The following is a 15,000-nucleotide window of genomic DNA, read 5'->3' as shown; positions in this document are numbered from 1 at the left end:
TATTCTAAGTTTACTTTAAAAATCATAATCTAATTTAATATCATATTTGTAATTTTCTTAGAGCGGTTTTCAAATGAGTGTCGTAAAACCAAAACCAAATTAATTACTTTGGCCAATCAAAAAGGACGGAGACAATCCAGTAAACCAATCAAAACTCGAAGTAATTACACGTAGCCGATACAAAGAGCGGGAAAACGTGCACGCGCTAGTCACGATTGGTTTTGGTTTCACTTTTAATTGCTTGAAAATATGGCGCGAGAACTTTGAACCAATCACTGAGTGAAGTAATCATAAACCAAAGCAATTCACTAATTACTTTCGACACTCAATTGAAAACCGCTCTACTATCAGTGTCTGTATTTGTATTTATTTGTATATAGTAGGTCCACATCAGCCTATGGCTGCCTTATTTTTTTCTACTTATCATTATCAAACTAGACCCTCCCTGAGGGTACACTGGGTTGCCTGTGGTACGTGCACCGTTCCAGACAATTTTTTCAAGTTGGGGGGTCATTAAGACCATTTAAGGGGTCACCCAGAAGTCATACCAGCAGAGTCCCTTTGGCTCACAGGTTCTCACACGTTCGTACGACGAAAAAAATCTGTCCTTGCGTAATATGTAGCTCTAACAGTGCACGATATTGTTTTGGTATTGTCTATCATTGTAGTGCCATGGTAGAAGCCTTGGGTAAATAGCCTGAGAAGACATGTGGTTACTAGCAAAGTACTGAACCCAGAAAGATTGAAGAAAATAAATGGGAATTGAGAAACATTGGCTTCTGGGCTGACATGTTGATAAACTTCTTTTCACTACAAGTTTAAGCGTGCCCTCTGAGCATCTGACAGCTTTGTAATACTAAAGTTTACTAAAGTTAACCCCTCTCCGGCGGGATTAGTGTCTGGATGGGTGACCAAAAACATATACGCCTTCGTAAAACAGAAGCATTGGACCGAAAATACTATTAACGCTAACAAATGCGAACTTAGCAGGGTACAGATTTTGTTAGCTTGCTTTATACAAAAACAAATATTGATGCAAAAGTAAATAAATATTGATACACAGTTTTCAGAAAGAGCAGAAGGAAGTTTCCAGGACGGTCGCTCGAGAATAACATATTTACGACATGAAAACAACATTAATTTTGAACCGTGAATATAGAATATAAACAGTTACGATCAGCGACAAACATTTTGGGAGATTTTTGCTACGTTCAATTTTGTTATTGTACGTTTTGGCTGCACAAATAAATCGCAAAATCGAAAGTGACATCGCCGGAATTCAGCGGGCGCCGTGATTACTAGTAAGTTATCGCGGCATGTTTACCTGCCAAACAGTGAAGCATCTGTGTCAAATGATGGCGGGTTTTCGTAAGTTTCTTTTCCTGTCAAGTGTTATAAAGTTTGACAATAAATGAGCGAATTCAAAACAAAGATCACAATCGCCCACCATTGTTTCTGCAAAGTCAAAAGACGAGGTTATTTATCACCAGGTAATTCCATCATTTTGGAAATAGCAGCTACTTTATTATTCACCGGCGTCACAATTTTTTGCTGATTTTGGGGCTCATTTTGTTGAAACTCAAGCACGCTTCCAACAGACCTGTTTATTTTCATGAAACCCTTCCTGCTTACAGAGTTATACTAAAAACATCCTCCCGTATCACGTTTCAACCTTAAGATCGAAAATTCAATACACAACATGATATGATAATTCACAAAGGCAGAAAATAGCACAGAATCCTTTTCCAGCGAAACCTTTTATTGAAACAAACAACATAAGATGCACTAAAACGCCATTCGCGTTGCAATGACTTTCCATTGCTGGTTAACGAGAATAACAAACTCACGGGGCAGAATGTATATTTATATTTAATTAAGTTAGCACAACACAAAAACGCTAACCTCATTTTGACACGAAAATGCTTTACTATTGCCATAAAAACTATCCAGTTAAGCTCGCATATTATAAAACATGATGAATTCATAAAGGCCACCATTTCCAGCGAACAATTTTTTGAAACAAACAACATATTTGCTCTTAGAGGCGAAAACCTCTTCCTACCTTATTATAGGAAATTTATTAAATTCTCAACCTGGGATAATGCAATTCTCGTGCTCTGATTGGTTCACTCAATCTCGGTTATCAGCTCATATACCTTGGTTTGACCTTATATGGTAAATGATTGATCTAAGTGTTGCCAAGCTAAAAGTTTTTTCGCCGGAAAGCGAAATTTCTCTCTGAAGAAAGCAAAAAAAAAAGTTTTTCTGGACAGCTGGGTTAAATTCCGACGTTTAGAAGTACGCGAAAAGGTAAGAAATGTTTTTGTGACGAGCCTGCGTCTGTCTGACCACAAGGTGTTACACGACATCGCATCGGTTCTCATCAAGTATTTTTGATTTCGCTCGGATTTGCTCGCTTTTTTCGCTCGTATTTCGTACTTTCTAACCTTTTGGAGTTTAAAGGAATTTAATGAAACAATTATTCCATTCGCGCTTGTTGGATATGAGACTGGTTATAGCCAACTCGGCGCTACGCGCCTCGTTGGCTATTTACCATCTCATATCCAACGCGCGCTCATGGAATTATTTTTTAATTAACGCTCCATGAAATTAAGGTATTGGAAATTAACGCGACTTAAATTAACGCGAATTTAATGGAAAACGACTTTCGAATAAAGAAAATTAACCCGAAAGAGGAGGTAGAATTTCATAATAAAGGAAATTAACGCGATTAAATACGCGAAATCAAAAGAGAAGATATTGACATCACTTCTGATAGCGACAACGATGAAGATGAACTCGAAATATTGTAAACCCTTGCCCTAGCTTTTGTGAAAGATGAAAAACTAAGGGTAAATGGAAAGAAAGAAAGCTTGTAGTTAATGTTTTTTAGGTGTCAAGAATGTCTGGACAGTTTCCAAAATTGGGGTCAAGATACTGGTAATTGAGATCGCGGAAATTAACGCTGCACTTAATTAACGTCGCGGAAATTAACTCTCAACAAAATTAACGCGACTTAAATTAACGCGAATTTTAACGATTCGCGTTAATTTCATGGAGCGTTAATTTCCTATAATAAGGTATTTCATTGCGTGCGTGAAGACAAGAACCTCAATCGTGTCAAATTACCTTGTACTTCAGGTTCAAACTCTTTCCTGAAGAACATTTTCCTTGAATAACAAGAAAATTCTTTACTATTGCCATAAAAACTATCCAGCACACATATAAAAAAACATGATGAATTCATAAAGGCCACCTTTTCCAGCGAACAATTTTTTGAAACAAACAACATATTTGCTATTATTGCGTGCGTGAAGAGAAAAAACTCAATCGTGTCAAATATGCGCAATATTACAACAAACTAAAATTTCAGGATCAAACCGTTTCCATGAAGAACCGTTTCCTTGAATAACGAAGCACAAAATAGACGACAAGTTTTCTTTCAAATAATTCTTGGCTGTCACATTACCTGAAGACTGTGCAGAGTTGATCACAGATTCACTTAAGGTGTTCGATTCGTTCTCTGTCTTTGTTGAACCCATAAGTTACCAGAGAATTTTCCATTTGGTTTCAGTGTTCTACATAACAGCACACTTGGTAAAATATTATTTTAGAAATGCAGCTCACTTTGATTTCTGCTCTACGGCCGACAGATTGTTGTCGAAGTCCATTACTCGTCGCTTTTGAGATTCCAGGTGTTGGTTTTCACCGCCTGCGTAGTATATCCAACTGACTTGTTTAAGGATCCAGTAAAACGCCATTCGCGTTACATGACTTTCGACACCATTGCAGGCTAAGTTAATTATTCTACTGTGTCCACCAGAGAAATCTACGCAGTTCCACTACCCTCTCGATCCTAAGAAAATACGCGCAGAAGGCTCTATGCACAAAGATACCACTTACCAGGGGAGTGACAGGCAAGACTTTTACCGACACGGAAGAAAAAAAAAATAACACCGAACAAATGCCCACCATTTCTAGACTGGGATTGCCTACGGCAACCCAGTAATAAAGTATGTATGTACGTACTTCAAATATCTACATTGCGTTAATTTTACGTTTCACTGACTCCATATCGCCATCAGTTTAAGGTGGCTGGAACCAGTTTCACCACTTTTAGAGACCTTCTTGTTAGATGGGTTTATAACTACTATACTGTATCACGAAACAGCAATGTTATGGTACCATATGAAACACCAATTATTGCTTAACAAAATGCGCTCACTATTTTGACGTAATAGGTTACCATGGCAACATGAAAGCTCTTCAAAAACACCCTATATTTCGTCTTTACTTGCTAATATCTTAATAATGAACTCGGTGACCCCCATCTTTTATTGTAAAATAGTAATTAGCAATTTGAGATAGGACTATCTGCAAAGTTAAAAAAAATTCTTGGGAGCCAATTCAGAGCTACCTTAAATTTTCGAAAAATTAAGGTAGCTCTGAATTGGCTCCCAAGAATTTTTTTAAACTTTGCTGATAGTTCTATCTCAAGATGCTAATTACTATTCTACAATAAAAAATGGGGGTCACCGAGTTCATTATTAAGATATAAGCAAGTAAAGACGAAATATAGGGTGTTTTTGAAGAGCTTTCATGTTGCCATGGTAACCTATTACGTCAAAATAGTGAGCGCATTTTGTTAAGTAATAATTGGTGTTTGATATGGTACCATAACATTTCTTTTACGTGATACAGTTTTGTAGTGACAACCCTTCTAATTAAAAGGTCCTTAATAGTAGTGAAACTGGTTCCAGCCACCTTAAATTCATTTTCATTTCCAAGTAATTAGTCTGCCATGTCACTTACATGAATTTGAGATTGATAACATGAAGTATCTGTTTGAAATGTTAATCCAGATTGCTTCAAACAGAAATCTCCGATATTTATATGAATACCCTGAAAACAATCAGTGAACAATTTTCTTTTTTATGTTACAGTACACGTAAATGTCATCACTTATCATCTAAACTGATTAAATTGTGCTCAAAATTAAGCAAGATTGTAAGCGGGCGTAGGAGTTACCGTTGATTGCCTGGCCAAGATAGGAAAAAACCAGCAGTAAAGATTTCAGTAATGTAATTGAATGACCAAATCTTAAATTTGCCATTAATGATAAGCTTTTGAAGGTATTATGCCAGAATATTCAACTTCGACCGATCTTCTTGACATTTCCTGTCCGTGATATGGAAATACTCTTTTTATTTAGCACTTCAAATAACAAAAACTTTCAAGAAGGGTTTCTTTGCTGTCAAAGAAATTAATAGAGAAGTGGTCTTTTGTTTCCGATATAGTGCGTGAGGGAGAATATCGACCTCTGTTACGTATGCAGAATACAATATCCAAACAAACTCCTAAAATATTAAACCCTACCGGAAAGGATATTTATTTCGATCTTTCACTTTAATGAGCTACGACCCACATAAACCACAGAGCGTATTACCAAACAGATTGAACAAAGGTTTTACTACCGTGACAATTTTCGTAGGATTGAAATGATTCTGGGTGTTTCTGAAAAAAATGGGCGAAGCTCTTTCTGAAGAACTTTACAAAAGACGTGATCATGTCATTACGGCCGAGACAGTTTGTCTATTGCTCATCAACTTGGCGGCCTTCTTTGGAAATCTCTTCGTTTGCTACGCTGTTTACAGAAGCCAGCGACTTCGCACCCTCCCAAACATGTTCGTTGTTGCATTGGCTGTTAGTGACATTTTCATGTCTACTTGCTGTATGCCTTTTTCAGTCGTAACTCTGTATCTCGGCCGGTGGATGTTTGGACAAAGATTCTGTCGTTTTCATGGCTTTGCTGTTTTTACGTTTGGGCAAGTGTCTCTCCACACCATGGCAGTTATAGCTGTGAGCAGATATTTTTGCGTCGTGAAGCCGAACAAATACATCGTGTTGTTCAAGACTCGACGAGCTTTTCTCTACATCATGGCTGTCTGGTGCTCGGCACTTCTCGGCTCCGTGGTCCCCTTTTCCTTTAACAACGGCGGATTTCAATTCCAAGCTGGGAAAGCGATGTGTCTCTACACTTTCCACACAAACATTGCATACACCGCCTTCATCGAAATTGTTTACATATCAGTTCCCTTAACAATAATCTGCGTTTGTTATTTCAAAGTATTTCACACGGTTGCACGGACAAATCAAATTTTCTCGCAAGAGAATAACCCAAGAGAGCTCAGAGCACACGTAGAGGAAGCCAAAGTTACCAAGACCTTAGCCACAGCAATGGCTGGGTTCACATTTTGCTGGCTTCCAGTTCTGGTAATCGATTATATTGATGCCGCACGTGGTGAGCAAACGTTGCCAAGGCGCATCTACCTTACATACGGGTTCCTGGTTTATCTAAGCAGCACCATAAATCCCTTTATTTATGGTGCTACGAATAAACGCTTTCGTCGAGAATTTAAGTCCATTTTTGTTCAACTGTTTTGTTTGAAGTCCCTTGGATGTACAACGACTTCCGAAGAAATTTCTGAAAGCGAGCCTCGTAGACCCCGAATGGCAAAAGACCCCAGTCAGGATCAATGAGAAGACTACTGCAAGCGACGCATGACGAACGCGGTTGATTTGACTGAATGGACGACCGCAAAACAATAGTTTTATCGATTTAGGGAAACAATCGTGCTGCACTTGTGGCAATAGTTGGAACAAACTTTCTAGTGGTCCACTTTGACAGGTGCAACCGGTCGGATGGAATGTCGCGTTCCAATTTGACCAAACTGCTGCTCCCATTGGCTCAATCTCTGACCAAACTCAAGTGACAGTCTCCCATTGGTTCAAAAATCATATAAACACACGTGATCTGTACTGCGTTTTCACATGACGTCACGGCGGCCATCTTGGTCTTCCAAAACAAAGAAAATGGCGGCCATGATGGTGTACCAAACTAACCCTCCGGGAACTGAACTCTATTTTTATGCAAATACTCAGTGAATACTTAGTTTTGTTTCAGAAAGCCAATAGGGCTGCTGGTCACGTGAGTGAAAACGCTCTATACCGTCCCATTGGGCACAAGGAATTTTGAAATTTCTGACGAGAATGTTTTGTCAGATGCTAAGCGCTCTTAGAAGGGACGACGTCTGCGTTAACGCTACAAATTAAAAGAGAGATTTGACATTTAGCCCGGTGGCAAATTGACCTTTATTCACTAGATTCATAAAACCCAATTTTTGAGTTTGACTTTTCCACCGACACAGCACCAAAGTTTGTTTATTCTCGGTTTTCACATGACGTCACGACCGCCATGTTGGTGCCCCTAAACAAAGAAAAGGCGACCATGTTGGTGCCCCGACCAAGTCCTCCGGGAATTTAACTCTATTATTAAGCAAACGCTTCCTTTTGTTTTCGTTGAAAAACATGGCTGTTGATCACGTGAGTGAAAACCAGCAATAGCCTAACCCTTTCATTCGTTTGTAGAGTTAGCTTTAGGGACTTCAGGATCTACGACGGCGACGTCGACGAAAACGTCCGCTCAAAATATAACTTTGGACCATCGTTAAGTTTTCCGTGATTTTTATTTATTTATTTATTTATTTATTTGTTTTATTTTATTTTTCTTTATTATCTAAACATATTCCGTGTTTGTGGGTGTGTTTGTGGGGGGAGGGGTGTTTGTGCTTTCAAAACATGTAAGGTGATAATAACAATAAAAAAAAAGAAAAAAGTAAAAAAAAAAAAAAAAAAAGTTTTCCGTGATCTCGTTTAAGTCGTAGTATCCTGGGAAAAAAATTGTACGAGCAGTTTCAGAGTAAAGATAGAGAATGAAGGATTCACATTTGTACGCTCGCGTTATCGTCAAAACCTCAAATCACAGTTAATCGAGGGACTGGTTATAAAACCTTAAAACCTTCAAAAGCGAGAACGTTGTCGCAATCGATGTTGAATTGACCGAGACCCTCCAGAATCTTTTGTCTTCGCTTCGCATGGGTTTGCAAATTCTATTTTCTGTGGCCAGTATGGCCGCCGCCCTAAGTAAAAAATAAACGATTTTTTTTACATAACCGTTAATATCATTTCAGAGATTTAGGATGGCGTTTACGACAAACGGCAAAAATCAGACTGAAATTTGCGTCTGGTAAGAAATCAAAGAAATTAGTTTGATTTGATTTACAACTTAAGAAGAGAGAGAGAAAAGTAAGAACTTGAAGCATTTCATGCTTTTACAACATAGTTAATGCATGGAGATGGTTATGAAACTCGGCAAGTTCTCCGTTTCATGTTTTTGTCCGTATTTTTGGCCTTGACCCTGTACAAAACACACCCTTTTTCGAGAAGATAACCAATCAAATCATTCGATTAAATTATGCGCAACTAATCTCATTCCCCTAGCCCCGAGTTGAAATGTGTGGATTCAAAATGGTCGCCATGTGATTAATTAAGGCCAAATCCAGTCACAGGATACTTCGACAACGTAGATGAGATTGTGATAGAGAATATATGACATTTAAAGGCTTACCTCGGTGCAAAAAAATTGTGAAACATTTATTCTTTGTTTTATTGGGTTATTGTTTGAGGTTTTTTCTGCTGTCTCTACAGAACGTTTCTTTCCCGTCCTATAGGGAAGATATCGTTGACGTTACCTGTTGTCATTAATGTGCCAACCAGAGCCTCATTAGCGGTCGAAACAACGGGTCTTTTGTTCCTATGGTTGGCACATTTGAATAACAAAATCAATGTTTGAAAACAGATATCTTTCCTATACAAAACAAAGCTCTTTGATGTGATGAACGTGACCACCAATGTTTTATTTTAGAACAGGTCTGAGAGCCTCTTCTACTTCTGAGTTTGCTTTCGAACCACGCTGTGAAAATGTTCCCTCCTGGTGCTGGCTATTTTACTTAGAACGACGAAAAAACCGGAATAATTAATCTTGGCCGTCATTTAAGCAGGGGCACCCAACGTCAATTTTCGAAAAATATCTGTTCGGAAGACGATTTGAGATCTACAATTTTCGGAACATTTGTTGTAAAATTTCTTGCTTGCCTGCCTGTCCTAAGATTTTCGAACATCTAAAAAATGGTATAATTGCCCATTTTTAACGGCTTTTCACCCTAAAAAGGTCACCTACAATTTTCGGGAGCCTTTTTTCCGGCTGAAATTTTCGAAAAGGTAAGTTTTGATCCCTATAATTTTCGGATCACTAGACTTTCAGCTAGGATATCCGAACAGATGAAAAAGTTTTAGGGGATAAAAATATACCTATACCTATCGTTTAAATACTAAAATACGTTTAACAATGCTATGTTTAAGTGGTTTTGAACTATATTCTCGTTGGGTGCCCCTGATTTAAGTATACGATCCATTACGGACCATGTAATCATATCTGGTTTTGGAGGCGTAGGGGGGAAGTTCCCGGAGTAAAAGCTCTCCGGCAGGTGAGAGTAGAGAACACACGAAAGCTCAACCGATAAAAGAAAAAATCGAGTTATAAAGCGCGAGTGCTCTCACCAATTCATTATTCACTTCTTTCCGAAACACCAAATTAAATATACATCCAGACTTATTATTTTTTTTATTGAAATAACTTCTGATCAGGGTCTGCCTCAACCATGCAAAATTCTTCGAGATAAATGGCATCTGTAGTCATTCCAATTTCTGCCCAACAACTTTGAGAACACGAAAAAACCATAACAGTTCCAAACTCAATTGCGAGGTCATTCATTTGATTGACAGCCGCCAAAAATTTCCTTCTGCGCTCTTGTTGAGGAACGGGTCCATCGAGTGCACTGTTTTCAAGATCTGTGGAAAATGACTCTTTGTTTCTTCGTATCCACAGTTCTTCGCCGTTGTTCATTGAATGTACTACGCCCGAGTTTTTCATACGTTCCAGCTTACCAACTAATGCGGGCATGAGTTGTAGTTCAAATACGCGAACGGCTCCACAATGCTGGCATAGAGGAACCTTTGCCAACAATTCTGATTGGTTTGTGGTAACGTTGGAAACATACGTCCCATTCCATTGGTACCTACCGAAAACAAAAATAAACGAGATTCCAGTTTCGAATTCGATGGATTTCGATTCACTCACCAATGCCTTCAGTAACAGAGAATTCACCGTTGAATATCAAAATAATAAGGAGAATTTAACCATCAAAGGGTAATTTGTAAATAAAAATGGCACCTTGAAGGAAACAAGAAAACCTTAAAACAGGGTGGATATGGAATCAGATGAGGTCACAGTTACTCTACCGACTATGAAGGCCAGACAAAAGCAGATATCATGGGTATCATAGATTTCCATTCGCGGCAATAGACCATTTTACAGTTGTGGCTAAGTTACCAGGCCTAGCGATGGAAGCGAGGCTGCCGGTGACCCTGTTTTGATACAAACCTTCATGATTTTGTAATGCTAATATGGACTAATTAGCGTTACAACAACACAATTTACATGATAAAAGCAGTGAGGTCTGTATCAATGCAAGGTCACCAGCAGCCTCGCAGCCATTCATAGGCTTGGTCGCTGAGCAAACAACTGTAAAATGGCCTATTAAACAGATAGCAGTAGACTAACAGAGCAGCTTAACTGTGCAGCACTCAGTGGCTAAAGAAGGGTAATTTGTGCGCTGGAAATCCGAAGGGTTCGATTCCTACTACTCCAGTATGGTTGAAAACAAATACCAGACATAACCCTCTACTCTAGAATACCCATTCACTTATTTGCATATAAATAGTATATTGTATAAATTTCTTATATGCCTGGTTCTTGAAACGATGTTGTAGGAAGAAAGCACTCTAAAGATGAAAAGGTACTTTGTCAATGAGTATTTTGAAGCCATAACCAAAACACTAGATAGCTCCATGAATTAATACCTTAAGCACTGCTGTGGACAAACTTGTAAATACTTGCTAAATTTGTGGAACGCCCTGTCGCCATGCTTAACTGTTGCTCTTTCGTACAACTCTCTTGCCCCACCCTTCACATCCATGTCACGAGACTCATCCATTATCAGAGCCCCCTCTCGCTTCTGGTAATCAGAAAGTAGTTTTTTCTCGTGTTTATTGAGCTGAGTTGAGTTTTCTCTCTGATTAGGAGCTTCGGTTACACTGATGTAAAAAGGTGCAAAGTGTGGAAAACCAGAATTGGACGGTGCATTCTGTGGATTGCTTTTTGAGGAGTTTCCAATGTGTTCCTCCTTTTCTTCTTCTTGATCATTTTCAGAGAGATGCAAGTTTCCGGCACACTGCTCCAAGCCCAACAAGATGTCACCAGTTTCACTGCCAAAAAAATATGTTAGCTACCTTATGCCCCTCGCAAAATCTGGTTCTCTGTACCGGGCAGTAGATGCGGATGTACTATTGAAAATAAAATTTACAAAATATTCCTTACTGATAAGCCATTTTTTCATTTCCTTAAAATTTAGATTCATGTATTATCATGATAATTAACTACATTCCAAAGAAGTTACCCCTGCAGGGCTAACAAGTCCTTCATGAATCTAAAGCAGCTTTGTAGCCACATAAGGAGCAACGGCTACCCCGCTCTAACAAGATAGTGGCAGACAACAGCTCTGGTATAAAATCATTATATGTCTCAAAAAATAACTTAAGTATCTCTGCCTTATAATCTAATCTAATTGTAAGCCAATTAACGAAACTCAATACATCAGTTGATGTAATTTATCATAATTTTTATAATTTATCTCAAACATTGTCATTCCACATTGCTGTCAGGACAAGAAGGGCTGAGAAATGTACCCAAAATAATGTAAATTAATGTGAAATGCACATTCTGGGAGTGTACTGTTTAATGGTGCATTGAACCTATTGTTTTGTGGCATTCTTACATCCCTTGATGGTCTCTGCTTAAGCTGACCATTGGTAAACTATCCATGAACAAAGAAGCCACGACCATGTTGGTATCCCAAACTAGTCCCAACATTACAAAAATCCAGATGCTGATCAATTGAACAAAAACTAGGAATGAGAAAGGAATGCACATCATCTATCGTGGACAATCAGAGAGTGAAGCATTACAGTTATCTGGCCAGTGGTCAACAAGATAAGATGGTCAGTATGATGATCTTAGCTGATAGCAATAACCTTACAGAAAATTAACAAGGATGCCCCCGCCTGAAAGAGACCAGGGCAGTCTGGTATAGAAGATATACATTGTACTTTTTCTTTTTCTTAATTGGTCATTATGGAGTGTACTCCCTTTGCTCTAAATTATTTAACTTCCAGTCACCTACCCAGTTATAATTAGTCCCATCAACTATTTGGGTTTCCCAAACTCCACAAAATATTGTGTTTAATCAACATATTTCTTCTTCTTTTTTACTTTCTTTGCATCTTGTGCTAGCTCTATAATAATTACATGTAAATAAATTGTGTGAGTTAAATAAAAATTGACTTGACTTGACTTGAGTATTGCGCACTAGAGATTTTGACAAGTTTAGAATCAGGCATTTTATGAGGAGTTGCTATCCCACCTCTATAGCGAAGTCCAAAAACGGTGTAGAACTGAAAGTCTACATTGGATTTCTTAGTTTGACTACTGGTAATATCATTTAATATGTATTATCAACAATAATAATAATAATAGTTTACTAACTAATTTAACCTTTTTGTTTGAATTTCTTATCGCAGTTGCTAAAGTACTATTCTCCCTTTGTAAATTTTTCTTGTCTAAAACTTCATTGCTGAAAACTTACTCGCCCCAGTCATCAGCCCCATCACACCAGTCACCAGCTTCTAATCTACAGTTAGACTACAACAAAAGATAAAAAAATCAAACATTACTACATGTAGCTAACCTAATGAGTCCTGGGAGTGAGACTTAACAGATTTTACTCTGTCTAACGCCAGATAATTTTACTCATCAACTGGTGGCATCCGAGGGTGCTTGAGGAGTGCATGAATGGGTTAACCTACTCAAAAACTCCATCTATGTCCCCTCCCTTAACCCATTAACCCCTGGGAGTGAGACTTAACAGATTTTACTCTGTCTAACACCAGACGATTTTACTCATCAACTGGTGGCATCCTAGGGTGCTTGAGGAGTGCATGAATGGGTTAACCTACTCAAAAACGCCATCTATCCCCTCCCTTAACCCATTGACCCCTGGGAGTGAGACTTAACAGATTTTACTCTGTCTAACACCAGACGATTTTACTCATCAACTGGTGCCATCCTAGGGTGCTTGAGGAGTGCATGAATGGGTTAACCTACTCAAAAACTCCATCTATGTCCCCTCCCTTAACCCATTAACCCCTGGGAGTGAGACTTAACAGATTTTACTCTGTCTAACACCAGACGATTTTACTCATCAACTGGTGGCATCCTAGGGTGCTTGAGGAGTGCATGAATGGGTTAACCTACTCAAAAACTCCATCTATGTCCCCTCCCTTAACCCATTAACCCCTGGGAGTGAGACTTAACAGATTTTACTCTGTCTAACACCAGACGATTTTACTCATCAACTGGTGGCATCCTAGGGTGCTTGAGGAGTGCATGAATGGGTTAACCTAGTCAAAAACGCCATCTATGTCCCCTCCCTTAACCCATTAACCCCTGGGAGTGAGACTTAACAGATTTTACTCTGTCTAACACCAGACGATTTTACTCATCAACTGGTGGCATCCTAGGGTGCTTGAGGAGTGCATGAATGGGTTAACCTACTCAAAAACTCCATCTATGTCCCCTCCCTTAACCCATTAACCCCTGGGAGTGAGACTTAACAGATTTTACTCTGTCTAACACCAGACGATTTTACTCATCAACTGGTGGCATCCTAGGGTGCTTGAGGAGTGCATGAATGGGTTAACCTAGTCAAAAACGCCATCTATCCCCTCCCTTAACCCATTGACCCCTGGGAGTGAGACTTAACAGATTTTACTCTGTCTAACACCAGACGATTTTACTCATCAACTGGTGGCATCCTAGGGTGCTTGAGGAGTGCTTTAATGGGTTAACCTACTCAAAAACTCCATCTATGTCCCCTCCCTTAACCCATTAACCCCTGGGAGTGAGACTTAACAGATTTTACTCTGTCTAACACCAGACGATTTTACTCATCAACTGGTGGCATCCTAGGGTGCTTGAGGAGTGCATGAATGGGTTAACATAGTCAAAAACTCCATCTATGTCCCCTCCCTTAACCCATTGACCCCTGGGAGTGCCAGACAATTTTAATTGTCAACTGGGGGGATCCTAAGCCACCTGAGGGGTGAATGGTCAATAATGGGTTATTACTGAAGATGTACTTCCACTGAGCTATACAGCATTTTCCAAAATGGTCACCATTTAGATAATTATTCTTTTGTTTTTATTCAAATTAGACTTTGATGCCTTGTTCAAGGCAAAATATTCTTTTGAATTTTAAGCTTAAGAACGAGGCATCAAGGACTAATTTGAATAAAAACAAAAGAATGTTTAAATGGTGGCCATTTTGGAATAAGGTGTATACATGCAGGAGATTTGTAATGAATAGTACTGTGCCTAAGGAAAGGTCAGTGTAAAATATTTCTCTCAACTTTACCTCATTCGTGGTAATTTCTTTGTTGCAGCCAAAATTACTGTCTTTTGCTTGACACCTTAAAACTTTCCAACTGAGGAAAAATACAAAACTTTGTTGTTTGGGAGAATTATCTATTTTTTGGCATGATGTTTTAAGCCAGACAACAAGCTCTTAATGTCAAGAAACATTAAATTTTATGTCCTATAATAAGGTTCATAAAATTTCCCAAACTTGTCATTATTTTAGAGATTCCTTAATGGGTATGCATAACTATTAATGTGAAATGAGGAAAGCAAGGATAACTTCATTATGCCACCCTGGGCATCACAAATAATGAAATAATATGATTACAAACAAATTAATCCAATCTAATCTAGCAAGATTGACATGCCATCATAAAAAATTATATACCTACACTGTACGTGTAGGATTAATAACAATTATTCCTCGAGCGCATGTTGCATATGAGTTGGCTATAACCAGTCTCATATCCAACAAGTGCATATGGAATAATTGATTTATTAAATTCATT

General features: G+C 38.6%; 2 protein-coding genes across 2 annotated transcripts in view; one reads left to right on the top strand and one right to left on the bottom strand.

Annotated features, from left to right (window-relative positions):
• Positions 1–5,509: 5,509 nt before the first annotated feature.
• On the top strand, positions 5,510–6,540 carry LOC138002803 (beta-2 adrenergic receptor-like). The gene has a single exon (XM_068848782.1). It carries the CDS (start codon positions 5,524–5,526, stop codon positions 6,538–6,540), a length of 1,017 nt encoding a protein of 338 aa, XP_068704883.1. The 5' UTR covers positions 5,510–5,523.
• Positions 6,541–9,506: 2,966 nt separating this feature from the next.
• Positions 9,507–15,000, bottom strand: part of LOC138004342 (programmed cell death protein 2-like) — a 7,653-nt gene continuing 2,159 nt past the window's right edge. The window contains exons 3-6 of the mRNA XM_068850831.1: positions 14,490–14,559; positions 12,663–12,718; positions 10,822–11,226; positions 9,507–9,977 (exon numbers count right to left, since the gene is read on the bottom strand). Coding sequence (XP_068706932.1) covers positions 9,524–9,977; positions 10,822–11,226; positions 12,663–12,718; positions 14,490–14,559 — 985 coding nt within the window. The 3' untranslated portion in view covers positions 9,507–9,523. The remainder of the gene's footprint in view (positions 9,978–10,821; positions 11,227–12,662; positions 12,719–14,489; positions 14,560–15,000) is intronic.

The sequence above is a fragment of the Montipora foliosa genome, chromosome 5 (assembly GCF_036669935.1).
Source record: "Montipora foliosa isolate CH-2021 chromosome 5, ASM3666993v2, whole genome shotgun sequence".
Taxonomy (NCBI): domain Eukaryota; kingdom Metazoa; phylum Cnidaria; class Anthozoa; order Scleractinia; family Acroporidae; genus Montipora; species Montipora foliosa.
Note: the sequence above shows the minus strand (reverse complement) of the source record. Positions and strands in the feature narration are given on the sequence as shown.

Bases quoted from the DNA above. Each gene is read 5' to 3' on its own strand.
- LOC138002803 (XM_068848782.1), top strand. From the start codon at position 5,524: ATGGGCGAAGCTCTTTCTGAAGAACTTTACAAAAGACGTGATCATGTC.